This window comes from Hemitrygon akajei, chromosome 25 (genome assembly GCF_048418815.1).
Source record: "Hemitrygon akajei chromosome 25, sHemAka1.3, whole genome shotgun sequence".
NCBI classification, from domain to species: domain Eukaryota; kingdom Metazoa; phylum Chordata; class Chondrichthyes; order Myliobatiformes; family Dasyatidae; genus Hemitrygon; species Hemitrygon akajei.
The window spans coordinates 23268436-23285682 of NC_133148.1; the positions used below are offsets into that span (position 1 = coordinate 23268436).

The following is a 17247-nucleotide window of genomic DNA, read 5'->3' on the forward strand; positions in this document are numbered from 1 at the left end:
CTCATTCAGCTGTAACTCCTGAGTAATGTCCTGACCGCTGAAGGTCGGTAGGCCAAACGCCTACTTCACCCAGGATACCTGTGTCGCCAGGGACACGCGCGCGTGCACACTCGTCTGTTCAGTCACAGAAGGAAGTCCGGTTTTCTGTAAAGCACCGTGCCTTTTTATTATCAGAACTGAATGTGGTTTTACAGAACGCAGCAGCCCAGTTAGACTGGGAGTGAAGAGGCCACAGCCACTCAGTTTCTGCAGATGCAGTGCCAGGGTCTCACCCCATTACTTTCTCCAATTACACAGAGTAATTGAACCATGGTGGCTGAAGCTATGACCTGGTCAGGCACGAGGAGCAGATGGTCCCAACTGCAAGCCAGTGGTCCCAGACAGAATACATTGTACCAGAAGGGGAGACTTGAGTAAAAGCCAGAGGTAAGGGGACAGGGTGAGGCTCCCTCCACACCGTCCTGTCCACTGTTCCTTAGTGAGTGATGGGATTGTGTGTGTGGGAGAGGGGGAAGGGGAGGGTTTGGGAATGTTCAGTGAAGCAGTGGCTGCCTGCAGACTAGCTGAAGATGGCGTTGAGCTGCTGAGTGACCCGGATGAAGGTGGTCCTCCGGCTGAGCTCCTTCAGTTTGGCAGCTCCCACGTAGGTACAGGTGGAGCGCACCCCACCCAGGATGTCCCGGATTGTGTGTTCCACGTCACCTTTGTACTCCACCTCCACCGTCTTCCCCTCTGACGCCCTGCAGTGGGAGGAGGTGAGGGGGGGAGAGACAACGGAGGAACAGGCTGATGATGTTCTAGTCACACCCCACCACCCCAGTTACCCCCCCACTGTTCCCTTCCCACCCCTCACTCTCACCCCATTGTGCCCTTTCCAAGCCCCGCTCGCTTCACCCCCAACCGTCACTCCCAGCTGTTCCCCTTCCTTCACCCTCTCCCCGTCCGATCGTACCTGTATTCGGCCACGCCACCGGTGTGTATCTTCATGGCCGTCTCTGAGCTCATGCCGTAGAAGAGCTTGTACTGCTTGCCGTTCTTCTCGATGGTGTCTCCTCCGCACTGGCTGTGACCCGCAAACATGCCGCCCAGCATCACAAAATCGGCCCCGGCCCCTGGGGACGTGCAGAGGGAGGGAAGGGCAGCAGTGAGTGTGGACTGAAGCCATGGTCGGTACGTACGGGGACAGAGGGAGATGCGGTGTGTTGAGGTGAGAGAGGATCGATGTGGTGAGCGGGTCGGTACGTCCGGGGACGGAGGGAGATGCGGTGTGTTGAGGTGAGAGAGGATCGATGTGGTGAGTGGGTCGGTACGTCCGGGGATGGAGGGAGATGCGGTGTGTTGAGGTGAGAGAGGATCGATGTGGTGAGTGGGTCAGTACGTCCGGGGACGGAGGGAGATGCAGCGTGTGTTGAGGTGAGAGAGGATCGATGTGGTGAGTGGGACGGTACGTCCGGGGACGGAGGGAGATGCAGCGTGTGTTGAGGTGAGAGAGGATCGATGTGGTGAGCGGGTCGGTACGTCCGGGGACGGAGGGTGATGCGGTGTGTTGAGGTGAGAGAGGATCGATGTGGTGAGCGGGTCAGTACGTCCGGGGATGGAGGGAGATGCGGTGTGTTGAGGTGAGAGAGGATCGAAGTGGTGAGTGGGACGGTACGTCCGGGAACGGAGGGAGATGCGGTGTGTTGAGGTGAGAGAGGATCGATGTGGTGAGCGGGTCGGTACGTCCGGGGTCGGAGGGAGATGCGGTGTGTTGAGGTGAGAGAGGATCGATGTGGTGAGTGGGTCAGTACGTCCGGGGACGGAGGGAGATGCGGTGTGTTGAGGTGAGAGAGGATCGATGTGGTGAGCGGGTCGGTACGTCCGGGGACGGAGGGAGATGCGGTGTGTTGAGGTGAGAGAGGATCGATGTGGTGAGTGGGTCGGTACGTCCGGGGACAGAGGGAGATGCAGCGTGTGTTGAGGTGAGAGAGGATCGATGTGGTGAGCGGGTCGGTACGTCCGGGGACGGAGGGAGATGCGGTGTGTTGAGGTGAGAGAGGATCGATGTGGTGAGCGGGTCGGTACGTCCGGGGACGGAGGGAGATGCGGTGTGTTGAGGTGAGAGAGGATCGATGTGGTGAGCGGGTCGGTACGTCCGGGGACGGAGGGAGATGCGGTGTGTTGAGGTGAGAGAGGATCGATGTGGTGAGCGGGTCGGTACGTCCGGGGACGGAGGGAGATGCGGTGTGTTGAGGTGAGAGAGGATCGATGTGGTGAGTGGGTCAGTACGTCCGGGGACGGAGGGAGATGCGGTGTGTTGAGGTGAGAGAGGATCGATGTGGTGAGCGGGTCGGTACGTCCGGGGACGGAGGGAGATGCAGCGTGTGTTGAGGTGAGAGAGGATCGATGTGGTGAGTGGGATGGTACGTCCGGGGACGGAGGGAGATGCAGCGTGTGTTGAGGTGAGAGAGGATCGATGTGGTGAGTGAGTCGGTACGTCCGGGGATGGAGGGAGATGCGGTGTGTTGAGGTGAGAGAGGATCGATGTGGTGAGTGGGTCGGTACGTCCGGGGACGGAGGGAGATGCAGCGTGTGTTGAGGTGAGAGAGGATCGATGTGGTGAGTGGGTCGGTACGTCCGGGGACGGAGGGAGATGCGGTGTGTTGAGGTGAGAGAGGATCGATGTGGTGAGTGGGTCGGTACGTCCGGGGACGGAGGGAGATGCGGTGTGTTGAGGTGAGAGAGGATCGATGTGGTGAGTGGGTCGGTACGTCCGGGGACGGAGGGAGATGCGGTGTGTTGAGGTGAGAGAGGATCGATGTGGTGAGTGGGTCGGTACGTCCGGGGACGGAGAGAGATGCAGCGTGTGTTGAGGTGAGAGAGGATCGATGTGGTGAGTGGGTCGGTACGTCCGGGGACGGAGGGAGATGCGGTGTGTTGAGGTGAGAGAGGATCGATGTGGTGAGTGAGTCAGTACGTCCGGGGACGGAGGGAGATGCGGTGTGTTGAGGTGAGAGAGGATCGATGTGGTGAGCGGGTCGGTACGTCCGGGGACGGAGGGAGATGCAGCGTGTGTTGAGGTGAGAGAGGATCGATGTGGTGAGTGGGACGGTACGTCCGGGGACGGAGGGAGATGCAGCGTGTGTTGAGGTGAGAGAGGATCGATGTGGTGAGTGGGTCGGTACGTCCGGGGACGGAGGGAGATGCGGTGTGTTGAGGTGAGAGAGGATCGATGTGGTGAGTGGGTCAGTACGTCCGGGGACGGAGGGAGATGCGGTGTGTTGAGGTGAGAGAGGATCGATCTGGTGAGTGGGACGGTACGTCCGGGGACGGAGGGAGATGCGGTGTGTTGAGGTGAGAGAGGATCGATCTGGTGAGTGGGACGGTACGTCCGGGGACGGAGGGAGATGCGGTGTGTGTTGAGGTGAGAGAGGATCGATCTGGTGAGTGGGACGGTACGTCCGGGGACGGAGGGAGATGCGGTGTGTGTTGAGGTGAGAGAGGATCGATGTGGTGAGTGGGACGGTACGTCCGGGGACGGAGGGAGATGCGGTGTGTTGAGGTGAGAGAGGATCGATGTGGTGAGTGGGTCGGTACGTCCGGGGACGGAGGGAGATGCGGTGTGTTGAGGTGAGAGAGGATCGATGTGGTGAGTGGGTCGGTACGTCCGGGGACGGAGGGAGATGCGGTGTGTTGAGGTGAGAGAGGATCGATGTGGTGAGTGGGACGGTACGTCCGGGGACGGAGGGAGATGCGGTGTGTTGAGGTGAGAGAGGATCGATGTGGTGAGTGGGACGGTACGTCCGGGGACGGAGGGAGATGCGGTGTGTTGAGGTGAGAGAGGATCGATGTGGTGAGTGGGTCGGTACGTCCGGGGACGGAGGGAGATGCGGTGTGTTGAGGTGAGAGAGGATCGATGTGGTGAGCGGGTCGGTACGTCCGGGGACGGAGGGAGATGCGGTGTGTTGAGGTGAGAGAGGATCGATGTGGTGAGTGGGTCGGTACGTCCGGGGACGGAGGGAGATGCGGTGTGTTGAGGTGAGAGAGGATCGATGTGGTGAGCGGGTCGGTACGTCCGGGGACGGAGGGAGATGCGGTGTGTTGAGGTGAGAGAGGATCGATGTGGTGAGCGGGTCGGTACGTCCGGGGACGGAGGGAGATGCGGTGTGTTGAGGTGAGAGAGGATCGATGTGGTGAGCGGGTCGGTACGTCCGGGGACGGAGGGAGATGCGGTGTGTTGAGGTGAGAGAGGATCGATGTGGTGAGTGGGTCGGTACGTCCGGGGACGGAGGGAGATGCGGTGTGTTGAGGTGAGAGAGGATCGATGTGGTGAGTGGGTCGGTACGTCCGGGGACGGAGGGAGATGCGGTGTGTGGAGGTGAGAGAGGATCGATGTGGTGAGTGGGTCGGTACGTCCGGGGACAGAGGGAGATGCGGTGTGTTGAGGTGAGAGAGGATCGATGTGGTGAGCGGGTCGGTACGTCCGGGGACGGAGGGAGATGCGGTGTGTTGAGGTGAGAGAGGATCGATGTGGTGAGTGGGTCGGTACGTCCGGGGACGGAGGGAGATGCGGTGTATTGAGGTGAGAGAGGATCGATGTGGTGAGCGGGTCGGTACGTCCGGGGACAGAGGGAGATGCGGTGTGTTGAGGTGAGAGAGGATCGATGTGGTGAGTGGGTCAGTACATCCGGGGACAGAGGGAGATGCGGTGTGTTGAGGTGAGAGAGGATCGATGTGGTGAGCGGGTCGGTACGTCCGGGGACGGAGGGAGATGCGGTGTGTTGAGGTGAGAGAGGATCGATGTGGTGAGTGGGTCGGTACGTCCGGGGACGGAGGGAGATGCAGCGTGTGTTGAGGTGGGAGAGGATCGATGTGGTGAGTGGGTCGGTACGTCCGGGGACGGAGGGAGATGCGGTGTGTTGAGGTGAGAGAGGATCGATGTGGTGAGCGGGTCGGTACGTCCGGGGACGGAGGGAGATGCAGCGTGTGTTGAGGTGAGAGAGGATCGATGTGGTGAGTGGGTCGGTACGTCCGGGGACGGAGGGAGATGCAGCGTGTGTTGAGGTGAGAGAGGATTGATGTGGTGAGTGGGTCAGTACGTCCGGGGACGGAGGGAGATGCGGTGTGTTGAGGTGAGAGAGGATCGATGTGGTGAGTGGGTCGGTACGTCCGGGGACGGAGGGAGATGCGGTGTGTTGAGGTGAGAGAGGATCGATGTGGTGAGTGGGTCGGTACGTCCGGGGACGGAGGGAGATGCGGTGTGTTGAGGTGGGAGAGGATCGATGTGGTGAGTGGGTCGGTACGTCCGGGGATGGAGGGAGATGCGGTGTGTTGAGGTGAGAGAGGATCGATGTGGTGAGCGGGTCGGTACGTCCGGGGACGGAGGGAGATGCGGTGTGTTGAGCTGAGAGAGGATCGATGTGGTGAGTGGGACGGTACGTCCGGGGACGGAGGGAGATGCGGTGTGTTGAGGTGAGAGAGGATCGATGTGGTGAGTGGGTCGGTACGTCCGGGGACGGAGGGAGATGCAGCGTGTGTTGAGGTGAGAGAGGATCGATGTGGTGAGTGGGACGGTACGTCCGGGGACGGAGGGAGATGCAGCGTGTGTTGAGGTGAGAGAGGATCGATGTGGTGAGTGGGACGGTACGTCCGGGGACGGAGGGAGATGCAGCGTGTGTTGAGGTGAGAGAGGATCGATGTGGTGAGTGGGTCGGTACGTCCGGGGACGGAGGGAGATGCAGCGTGTGTTGAGGTGAGAGAGGATCGATGTGGTGAGTGGGTCGGTACGTCCGGGGACAGAGGGAGATGCGGTGTGTTGAGGTGAGAGAGGATCGATGTGGTGAGCGGGTCGGTACGTCCGGGGACGGAGGGAGATGCGGTGTGTTGAGGTGAGAGAGGATTGATGTGGTGAGCGGGACGGTACGTCCGGGGACGGAGGGAGATGCAGCGTGTGTTGAGGTGAGAGAGGATCGATGTGGTGAGTGGGACGGTACGTCCGGGGACGGAGGGAGATGCGGTGTGTTGAGGTGAGAGAGGATCGATGTGGTGAGTGGGACGGTACGTCCGGGGACGGAGGGAGATGCAGCGTGTGTTGATGTGGGAGAGGATCGATGTGGTGAGCGGGTCGGTACGTCCGGGGACGGAGGGAGATGCGGTGTGTTGAGGTGAGAGAGGATCGATGTGGTGAGCGGGTCGGTACGTCCGGGGACGGAGGGAGATGCGGTGTGTTGAGGTGAGAGAGGATCGATGTGGTGAGTGGGACGGTACGTCCGGGGACGGAGGGAGATGCGGTGTGTTGAGGTGAGAGAGGATCGATGTGGTGAGTGGGTCAGTACGTCCGGGGACGGAGGGAGATGCGGAGTGTTGAGGTGGGAGAGGATCGATGTGGTGAGTGGGTCAGTACGTCCGGGGACGGAGGGAGATGCGGTGTGTTGAGGTGAGAGAGGATCGATGTGGTGAGTGGGTCGGTACGTCCGGGGACGGAGGGAGATGCGGTGTGTTGAGGTGAGAGAGGATCGATGTGGTGAGCGGGACGGTACATCCGGGGACGGAGGGAGATGCGGTGTGTTGAGGTGAGAGAGGATCGATGTGGTGAGTGGGTCGGTACGTCCGGGGACGGAGGGAGATGCGGTGTGTTGAGGTGAGAGAGGATCGATGTGGTGAGTGGGTCGGTACGTCCGGGGACGGAGGGAGATGCGGTGTGTTGAGGTGAGAGAGGATCGATGTGGTGAGTGGGTCAGTACGTCCGGGGACGGAGGGAGATGCAGCGTGTGTTGAGGTGAGAGAGGATCGATGTGGTGAGTGGGTCAGTACGTCCGGGGACGGAGGGAGATGCGGTGTGTTGAGGTGAGAGAGGATCGATGTGGTGAGTGGGACGGTACGTCCGGGGACGGAGGGAGATGCGGTGTGTTGAGGTGAGAGAGGATCGATGTGGTGAGTGGGACGGTACGTCCGGGGACGGAGGGAGATGCGGTGTGTTGAGGTGAGAGAGGATCGATGTGGTGAGTGGGTCGGTACGTCCGGGGACGGAGGGAGATGCGGTGTGTTGAGGTGAGAGAGGATCGATGTGGTGAGTGGGTCAGTACGTCCGGGGACGGAGGGAGATGCAGTGTGTTGAGGTGAGAGAGGATCGATGTGGTGAGTGAGTCGGTACGTCCGGGGACGGAGGGAGATGCGGTGTGTTGAGGTGAGAGAGGATCGATGTGGTGAGCGGGTCGGTACGTCCGGGGACGGAGGGAGATGCGGTGTGTTGAGGTGAGAGAGGATCGATGTGGTGAGTGGGTCGGTACGTCCGGGGACGGAGGGAGATGCGGTGTGTTGAGGTGAGAGAGGATCGATGTGGTGAGTGGGTCGGTACGTCCGGGGACGGAGGGAGATGCGGTGTGTTGAGGTGAGAGAGGATCGATGTGGTGAGCGGGTCGGTACGTCCGGGGACGGAGGGAGATGCCGTGTGTTGAGGTGAGAGAGGATCGATGTGGTGAGTGGGTCGGTACGTCCGGGGACGGAGGGAGATGCGGTGTGTTGAGGTGAGAGAGGATCGATGTGGTGAGCGGGTCGGTACGTCCGGGGACGGAGGGAGATGCGGTGTGTTGATGTGGGAGAGGATCGATGTGGTGAGTGGGTCGGTACGTCCGGGGACGGAGGGAGATGCAGCGTGTGTTGAGGTGGGAGAGGATCGATGTGGTGAGCGGGTCGGTACGTCCGGGGATGGAGGGAGATGCGGTGTGTTGAGGTGAGAGAGGATCGATGTGGTGAGCGGGTCGGTACGTCCGGGGACGGAGGGAGATGCGGTGTGTTGAGGTGAGAGAGGATCGATGTGGTGAGTGGGTCAGTACGTCCGGGGACGGAGGGAGATGCGGTGTGTTGAGGTGAGAGAGGATCGATGTGGTGAGTGGGTCGGTACGTCCGGGGACGGAGGGAGATGCGGTGTGTTGAGGTGAGAGAGGATCGATGTGGTGAGTGGGACGGTACGTCCGGGGACGGAGGGAGATGCGGTGTGTTGAGGTGAGAGAGGATCGATGTGGTGAGTGGGTCAGTACGTCCGGGGACGGAGGGAGATGCGGTGTGTTGAGGTGAGAGAGGATCGATGTGGTGAGTGGGTCGGTACGTCCGGGGACGGAGGGAGATGCGGTGTGTTGAGGTGAGAGAGGATCGATGTGGTGAGCGGGTCGGTACGTCCGGGGACGGAGGGAGATGCGGTGTGTTGAGGTGAGAGAGGATCGATGTGGTGAGCGGGTCGGTACGTCCGGGGACGGAGGGAGATGCGGTGTGTTGAGGTGAGAGAGGATCGATGTGGTGAGTGGGTCGGTACGTCCGGGGACGGAGGGAGATGCGGTGTGTTGAGGTGAGAGAGGATCGATGTGGTGAGTGGGTCGGTACGTCCGGGGACGGAGGGAGATGCGGTGTGTTGAGGTGAGAGAGGATCGATGTGGTGAGTGGGTCAGTACGTCCGGGGACGGAGGGAGATGCGGTGTGTTGAGGTGAGAGAGGATCGATGTGGTGAGTGGGTCGGTACGTCCGGGGACGGAGGGAGATGCAGCGTGTGTTGAGGTGAGAGAGGATCGATGTGGTGAGTGGGTCAGTACGTCCGGGGACGGAGGGAGATGCGGTGTGTTGAGGTGAGAGAGGATCGATGTGGTGAGTGGGACGGTACGTCCGGGGACGGAGGGAGATGCAGCGTGTGTTGAGGTGAGAGAGGATCGATGTGGTGAGTGGGTCGGTACGTCCGGGGACGGAGGGAGATGCGGTGTGTTGAGGTGAGAGAGGATCGATGTGGTGAGTGGGACGGTACGTCCGGGGACGGAGGGAGATGCGGTGTGTTGAGGTGAGAGAGGATCGATGTGGTGAGTGGGTCGGTACGTCCGGGGACGGAGGGAGATGCGGTGTGTTGAGGTGAGAGAGGATCGATGTGGTGAGTGGGTCGGTACGTCCGGGGACGGAGGGAGATGCGGTGTGTTGAGGTGAGAGAGGATCGATGTGGTGAGTGGGACGGTACGTCCGGGGACGGAGGGAGATGCGGTGTGTTGAGGTGAGAGAGGATCGATGTGGTGAGTGGGACGGTACGTCCGGGGACGGAGGGAGATGCGGTGTGTTGAGGTGAGAGAGGATCGATGTGGTGAGTGGGACGGTACGTCCGGGGACGGAGGGAGATGCGGTGTGTTGAGGTGAGAGAGGATCGATGTGGTGAGTGGGTCGGTACGTCCGGGGACGGAGGGAGATGCGGTGTGTTGATGTGGGAGAGGATCGATGTGGTGAGCGGGTCGGTACGTCCGGGGACGGAGGGAGATGCGGTGTGTTGAGGTGAGAGAGGATCGATGTGGTGAGCGGGTCGGTACGTCCGGGGACGGAGGGAGATGCGGTGTGTTGAGGTGAGAGAGGATCGATGTGGTGAGCGGGTCAGTACATCCGGGGACGGAGGGAGATGCGGTGTGTTGAGGTGAGAGAGGATCGATGTGGTGAGTGGGTCGGTACGTCCGGGGACGGAGGGAGATGCGGTGTGTTGATGTGGGAGAGGATCGATGTGGTGAGCGGGTCGGTACGTCCGGGGACGGAGGGAGATGCGGTGTGTTGAGGTGAGAGAGGATCGATGTGGTGAGCGGGTCGGTACGTCCGGGGACGGAGGGAGATGCAGCGTGTGTTGAGGTGAGAGAGGATCGATGTGGTGAGCGGGTCGGTACCTCCGGGGACGGAGGGAGATGCAGCGTGTGTTGAGGTGAGAGAGGATCGATGTGGTGAGCGGGTCGGTACGTCCGGGGATGGAGGGAGATGCAGCGTGTGTTGAGGTGAGAGAGGATCGATGTGGTGAGTGGGTCAGTACGTCCGGGGACGGAGGGAGATGCGGTGTGTTGAGGTGAGAGAGGATCGATGTGGTGAGTGGGTCAGTACGTCCGGGGACGGAGGGAGATGCGGTGTGTTGAGGTGAGAGAGGATCGATGTGGTGAGCGGGTCGGTACGTCCGGGGACGGAGGGAGATGCGGTGTGTTGAGGTGAGAGAGGATCGATGTGGTGAGCGGGTCGGTACGTCCGGGGACGGAGGGAGATGCGGTGTGTTGAGGTGAGAGAGGATCGATGTGGTGAGTGGGTCAGTACGTCCGGGGACGGAGGGAGATGCGGTGTGTTGAGGTGAGAGAGGATCGATGTGGTGAGTGGGTCAGTACGTCCGGGGACGGAGGGAGATGTGGTGTGTTGAGGTGAGAGAGGATCGATGTGGTGAGCGGGTCGGTACGTCCGGGGACGGAGGGAGATGCGGTGTGTTGAGGTGAGAGAGGATCGATGTGGTGAGCGGGTCGGTACGTCCGGGGACGGAGGGAGATGCGGTGTGTTGAGGTGAGAGAGGATCGATGTGGTGAGTGGGTCAGTACGTCCGGGGACGGAGGGAGATGCGGTGTGTTGAGGTGAGAGAGGATCGATGTGGTGAGTGGGTCAGTACGTCCAGGGACGGAGGGAGATGCGGTGTGTTGAGGTGAGAGGATCGATGTGGTGAGTGGGACGGTACGTCCGGGGACGGAGGGAGATGCAGCGTGTGTTGAGGTGAGAGAGGATCGATGTGGTGGGTCGGTACGTCCGGGGACGGAGGGAGATGCGGTGTGTTGAGGTGAGAGAGGATCGATGTGGTGAGCGGGTCAGTACGTCCGGGGACGGAGGGAGATGCAGCGTGTGTTGAGGTGAGAGAGGATCGATGTGGTGAGTGGGTCAGTACGTCCGGGGACGGAGGGAGATGCAGCGTGTGTTGAGGTGAGAGAGGATCGATGTGGTGAGTGGGTCAGTATGTCCGGGGACGGAGGGAGATGCGGTGTGTTGAGGTGAGAGAGGATCGATGTGGTGAGTGGGTCAGTACGTCCGGGGACGGAGGGAGATGCGGTGTGTTGAGGTGAGAGAGGATCGATGTGGTGAGCGGGTCGGTACGTCCGGGGACGGAGGGAGATGCAGCGTGTGTTGAGGTGAGAGAGGATCGATGTGGTGAGCGGGTCGGTACGTCCGGGGACGGAGGGAGATGCAGCGTGTGTTGAGGTGAGAGAGGATCGATGTAGTGAGCGGGTCGGTACGTCCGCGGACGGAGGGAGATGCGGTGTGTTGAGGTGAGAGAGGATCGATGTGGTGAGTGGGTCAGTATGTCCGGGGACGGAGGGAGATGCGGTGTGTTGAGGTGAGAGAGGATCGATGTGGTGAGCGGGTCGGTACGTCCGGGGACGGAGGGAGATGCAGCGTGTGTTGAGGTGAGAGAGGATCGATGTGGTGAGTGGGTCGGTACGTCCGGGGACGGAGGGAGATGCAGCGTGTGTTGAGGTGAGAGAGGATAGATGTGGTGAGTGGGTCGGTACGTCCGGGGACGGAGGGAGATGCAGTGTGTTGAGGTGAGAGAGGATCGATGTGGTGAGCGGGTCGGTACGTCCGGGGACAGAGGGAGATGCGGTGTGTTGAGGTGAGAGAGGATCGATGTGGTGAGCGGGTCGGTACGTCCGGGGATGGAGGGAGATGCAGCGTGTGTTGAGGTGAGAGAGGATCGATGTGGTGAGTGGGTCAGTACGTCCGGGGACGGAGGGAGATGCGGTGTGTTGAGGTGAGAGAGGATCGATGTGGTGAGTGGGTCAGTACGTCCGGGGACGGAGGGAGATGCGGTGTGTTGAGGTGAGAGAGGATCGATGTGGTGAGTGGGTCAGTACGTCCGGGGACGGAGGGAGATGCGGTGTGTTGAGGTGAGAGAGGATCGATGTGGTGAGCGGGTCGGTACGTCCGGGGACAGAGGGAGATGCGGTGTGTTGAGGTGAGAGAGGATCGATGTGGTGAGCGGGTCGGTACGTCCGGGGACGGAGGGAGATGCGGTGTGTTGAGGTGAGAGATGATCGATGTGGTGAGTGGGTCGGTACGTCCGGGGACGGAGGGAGATGCGGTGTGTTGAGGTGAGAGAGGATCGATGTGGTGAGTGGGTCGGTACGTCCGGGGACGGAGGGAGATGCGGTGTGTTGAGGTGAGAGAGGATCGATGTGGTGAGCGGGTCGGTACGTCCGGGGACGGAGGGAGATGCGGTGTGTTGAGGTGAGAGAGGATCGATGTGGTGAGTGGGTCAGTACGTCCGGGGACGGAGGGAGATGCAGCGTGTGTTGAGGTGAGAGAGGATCGATGTGGTGAGCGGGTCGGTACGTCCGGGGACGGAGGGAGATGCGGTGTATTGAGGTGAGAGAGGATCGATGTGGTGAGCGGGTCGGTACGTCCGGGGACGGAGGGAGATGCGGTGTGTTGAGGTGAGAGAGGATCGATGTGGTGAGCGGGTCGGTACGTCCGGGGACGGAGGGAGATGCGGTGTATTGAGGTGAGAGAGGATTGATGTGGTGAGCGGGTCGGTACGTCCGGGGACGGAGGGAGATGCGGTGTATTGAGGTGAGAGAGGATCGATGTGGTGAGCGGGTCGGTACGTCCGGGGACGGAGGGAGATGCAGCGTGTGTTGAGGTGAGAGAGGATCGATGTGGTGAGTGGGTCGGTACGTCCGGGGACGGAGGGAGATGCAGCGTGTGTTGAGGTGAGAGAGGATCGATGTGGTGAGTGGGTCAGTACGTCCGGGGACGGAGGGAGATGCAGCGTGTGTTGAGGTGAGAGAGGATCGATGTGGTGAGTGGGTCAGTATGTCCGGGGACGGAGGGAGATGCGGTGTGTTGAGGTGAGAGAGGATCGATGTGGTGAGTGGGTCAGTACGTCCGGGGACGGAGGGAGATGCGGTGTGTTGAGGTGAGAGAGGATCGATGTGGTGAGCGGGTCGGTACGTCCGGGGACGGAGGGAGATGCAGCGTGTGTTGAGGTGAGAGAGGATCGATGTGGTGAGCGGGTCGGTACGTCCGGGGATGGAGGGAGATGCAGCGTGTGTTGAGGTGAGAGAGGATCGATGTGGTGAGTGGGTCGGTACGTCCGCGGACGGAGGGAGATGCGGTGTGTTGAGGTGAGAGAGGATCGATGTGGTGAGCGGGTCGGTACGTCCGGGGACGGAGGGAGATGCGGTGTGTTGAGGTGAGAGATGATCGATGTGGTGAGTGGGTCGGTACGTCCGGGGACGGAGGGAGATGCGGTGTGTTGAGGTGAGAGAGGATCGATGTGGTGAGTGGGTCGGTACGTCCGGGGACGGAGGGAGATGCGGTGTGTTGAGGTGAGAGAGGATCGATGTGGTGAGCGGGTCGGTACGTCCGGGGACGGAGGGAGATGCGGTGTGTTGAGGTGAGAGAGGATCGATGTGGTGAGTGGGTCAGTACGTCCGGGGACGGAGGGAGATGCAGCGTGTGTTGAGGTGAGAGAGGATCGATGTGGTGAGCGGGTCGGTACGTCCGGGGACGGAGGGAGATTCGGTGTATTGAGGTGAGAGAGGATCGATGTGGTGAGCGGGTCGGTACGTCCGGGGACGGAGGGAGATGCAGCGTGTGTTGAGGTGAGAGAGGATCGATGTGGTGAGCGGGTCGGTACGTCCGGGGACGGAGGGAGATGCGGTGTATTGAGGTGAGAGAGGATTGATGTGGTGAGCGGGTCGGTACGTCCGGGGACGGAGGGAGATGCGGTGTATTGAGGTGAGAGAGGATCGATGTGGTGAGCGGGTCGGTACGTCCGGGGACGGAGGGAGATGCAGCGTGTGTTGAGGTGAGAGAAGATCGATGTGGTGAGCGGGTCGGTACGTCCGGGGACGGAGGGAGATGCGGTGTGTTGAGGTGAGAGAGGATCGATGTGGTGAGTGGGTCGGTACGTCCGGGGACGGAGGGAGATGCGGTGTGTTGAGGTGAGAGAGGATCGATGTGGTGAGTGGGTCGGTACGTCCAGGGACAGAGGGAGATGCGGTGTGTTGAGGTGAGAGAGGATCGATGTGGTGAGTGGGTCGGTACGTCCGGGGACGGAGGGAGATGCGGTGTGTTGAGGTGAGAGAGGATCGATGTGGTGAGTGGGTCGGTACGTCCGGGGACGGAGGGAGATGCGGTGTGTTGAGGTGAGAGAGGATCGATGTGGTGAGTGGGTCGGTACGTCCGGGGACGGAGGGAGATGCGGTGTGTTGAGGTGAGAGAGGATCGATGTGGTGAGTGGGTCGGTACGTCCGGGGACGGAGGGAGATGCGGTGTGTTGAGGTGAGAGAGGATCGATGTGGTGAGTGGGTCGGTACGTCCGGGGACGGAGGGAGATGCGGTGTGTTGAGGTGAGAGAGGATCGATGTGGTGAGCGGGTCGGTACGTCCGGGGACGGAGGGAGATGCAGCGTGTGTTGAGGTGAGAGAGGATCGATGTGGTGAGTGGGTCAGTACGTCCGGGGACGGAGGGAGATGCAGCGTGTGTTGAGGTGAGAGAGGATCGATGTGGTGAGTGGGTCGGTACGTCCGGGGACGGAGGGAGATGCGGTGTGTTGAGGTGAGAGAGGATCGATGTGGTGAGCGGGTCGGTACGTCCGGGGACGGAGGGAGATGCGGTGTATTGAGGTGAGAGAGGATTGATGTGGTGAGCGGGTCGGTACGTCCGGGGACGGAGGGAGATGCGGTGTATTGAGGTGAGAGAGGATCGATGTGGTGAGCGGGTCGGTACGTCCGGGGACGGAGGGAGATGCAGCGTGTGTTGAGGTGAGAGAGGATCGATGTGGTGAGCGGGTCGGTACGTCCGGGGACAGAGGGAGATGCGGTGTGTTGAGGTGAGAGAGGATCGATGTGGTGAGCGGGTCAGTACGTCCGGGGACGGAGGGAGATGCGGTGTGTTGAGGTGAGAGAGGATCGATGTGGTGAGTGGGTCGGTACGTCCGGGGACGGAGGGAGATGCGGTGTGTTGAGGTGAGAGAGGATCGATGTGGTGAGTGGGTCGGTACGTCCGGGGACGGAGGGAGATGCGGTGTGTTGAGGTGAGAGAGGATCGATGTGGTGAGTGGGTCGGTACGTCCGGGGACGGAGGGAGATGCGGTGTGTTGAGGTGAGAGAGGATCGATGTGGTGAGTGGGTCGGTACGTCCGGGGACGGAGGGAGATGCGGTGTGTTGAGGTGAGAGAGGATCGATGTGGTGAGCGGGTCGGTACGTCCGGGGACGGAGGGAGATGCGGTGTGTTGAGGTGGGAGAGGATCGATGTGGTGAGTGGGTCGGTACGTCCGGGGACGGAGGGAGATGCGGTGTGTTGAGGTGGGAGAGGATCGATGTGGTGAGTGGGTCGGTACGTCCGGGGACGGAGGGAGATGCGGTGTGTTGAGGTGAGAGAGGATCGATGTGGTGAGTGGGTCGGTACGTCCGGGGACGGAGGGAGATGCGGTGTGTTGAGGTGAGAGAGGATCGATGTGGTGAGTGGGTCGGTACGTCCGGGGACGGAGGGAGATGCGGTGTGTTGAGGTGGGAGAGGATCGATGTGGTGAGTGGGTCGGTACGTCCGGGGACAGAGGGAGATGCGGTGTGTTGAGGTGAGAGAGGATCGATGTGGTGAGCGGGTCAGTACGTCCGGGGACGGAGGGAGATGCGGTGTGTTGAGGTGAGAGAGGATCGATGTGGTGAGTGGGTCGGTACGTCCGGGGACGGAGGGAGATGCGGTGTGTTGAGGTGAGAGAGGATCGATGTGGTGAGTGGGTCGGTACGTCCGGGGACGGAGGGAGATGCGGTGTGTTGAGGTGAGAGAGGATCGATGTGGTGAGTGGGTCGGTACGTCCGGGGACAGAGGGAGATGCGGTGTGTTGAGGTGAGAGAGGATCGATGTGGTGAGCTGGTCGGTACGTCCGGGGACGGAGGGAGATGCAGCGTGTGTTGAGGTGAGAGAGGATCGATGTGGTGAGTGGGTCGGTACGTCCGGGGACGGAGGGAGATGCGGTGTGTTGAGGTGAGAGAGGATCGATGTGGTGAGTGGGTCGGTACGTCCGGGGACAGAGGGAGATGCGGTGTGTTGAGGTGAGAGAGGATCGATGTGGTGAGCTGGTCGGTACGTCCGGGGACGGAGGGAGATGCAGCGTGTGTTGAGGTGAGAGAGGATCGATGTGGTGAGTGGGTCGGTACGTCCGGGGACGGAGGGAGATGCGGTGTGTTGAGGTGAGAGAGGATCGATGTGGTGAGTGGGTCGGTACGTCCGGGGACGGAGGGAGATGCGGTGTGTTGAGGTGAGAGAGGATCGATGTGGTGAGTGGGTCGGTACGTCCGGGGACAGAGGGAGATGCGGTGTGTTGAGGTGAGAGAGGATCGATGTGGTGAGCTGGTCGGTACGTCCGGGGACGGAGGGAGATGCAGCGTGTGTTGAGGTGAGAGAGGATCGATGTGGTGACTGGGTCGGTACGTCCGGGGACGGAGGGAGATGCGGTGTGTTGAGGTGAGAGAGGATCGATGTGGTGAGTGGGTCGGTACGTCCGGGGACGGAGGGAGATGCGGTGTGTTGAGGTGAGAGAGGATCGATGTGGTGACTGGGTCGGTACGTCCGGGGACGGAGGGAGATGCGGTGTGTTGAGGTGAGAGAGGATCGATGTGGTGAGTGGGTCGGTACGTCCGGGGACGGAGGGAGATGCGGTGTGTTGAGGTGAGAGAGGATCGATGTGGTGAGTGGGTCGGTACGTCCGGGGACGGAGGGAGATGCGGTGTGTTGAGGTGAGAGAGGATCGATGTGGTGAGTGGGTCGGTACGTCCGGGGACGGAGGGAGATGCGGTGTGTTGAGGTGAGAGAGGATCGATGTGGTGAGTGGGTCGGTACGTCCGGGGACGGAGGGAGATGCGGTGTGTTGAGGTGAGAGAGGATCGATGTGGTGAGTGGGTCGGTACGTCCGGGGACGGAGGGAGATGCGGTGTGTTGAGGTGAGAGAGGATCGATGTGGTGAGTGGGTCGGTACGTCCGGGGACGGAGGGAGATGCGGTGTGTTGAGGTGAGAGAGGATCGATGTGGTGAGTGGGTCGGTACGTCCGGGGACGGAGGGAGATGCGGTGTGTTGAGGTGAGAGAGGATCGATGTGGTGAGTGGGTCGGTACGTCCGGGGACGGAGGGAGATGCGGTGTGTTGAGGTGAGAGAGGATCGATGTGGTGAGTGGGTCGGTACGTCCGGGGACGGAGGGAGATGCGGTGTGTTGAGGTGAGAGAGGATCGATGTGGTGAGTGGGTCGGTACGTCCGGGGACGGAGGGAGATGCGGTGTGTTGAGGTGAGAGAGGATCGATGTGGTGAGTGGGTCAGTACGTCCGGGGACGGAGGGAGATGCGGTGTGTTGAGGTGAGAGAGGATCGATGTGGTGAGTGGGTCGGTACGTCCGGGGACGGAGGGAGATGCGGTGTATTGAGGTGAGAGAGGATTGATGTGGTGAGCGGGTCGGTA

The 17247-nt window shown here is 61.3% G+C and overlaps 1 protein-coding gene across 1 annotated transcript in view; it reads right to left on the reverse strand.

Annotated features, from left to right (window-relative positions):
- Positions 1-140: 140 nt before the first annotated feature.
- LOC140716448 (GMP reductase 2) overlaps positions 141-17247 on the reverse strand; it is a 119957-nt gene continuing 102850 nt past the window's right edge. Inside the window, exons 8-9 of the mRNA XM_073029187.1 lie at positions 953-1112; positions 141-740 (exon numbers count right to left, since the gene is read on the reverse strand). Coding sequence (XP_072885288.1) covers positions 560-740; positions 953-1112 — 341 coding nt within the window. The 3' untranslated portion in view covers positions 141-559. The remainder of the gene's footprint in view (positions 741-952; positions 1113-17247) is intronic.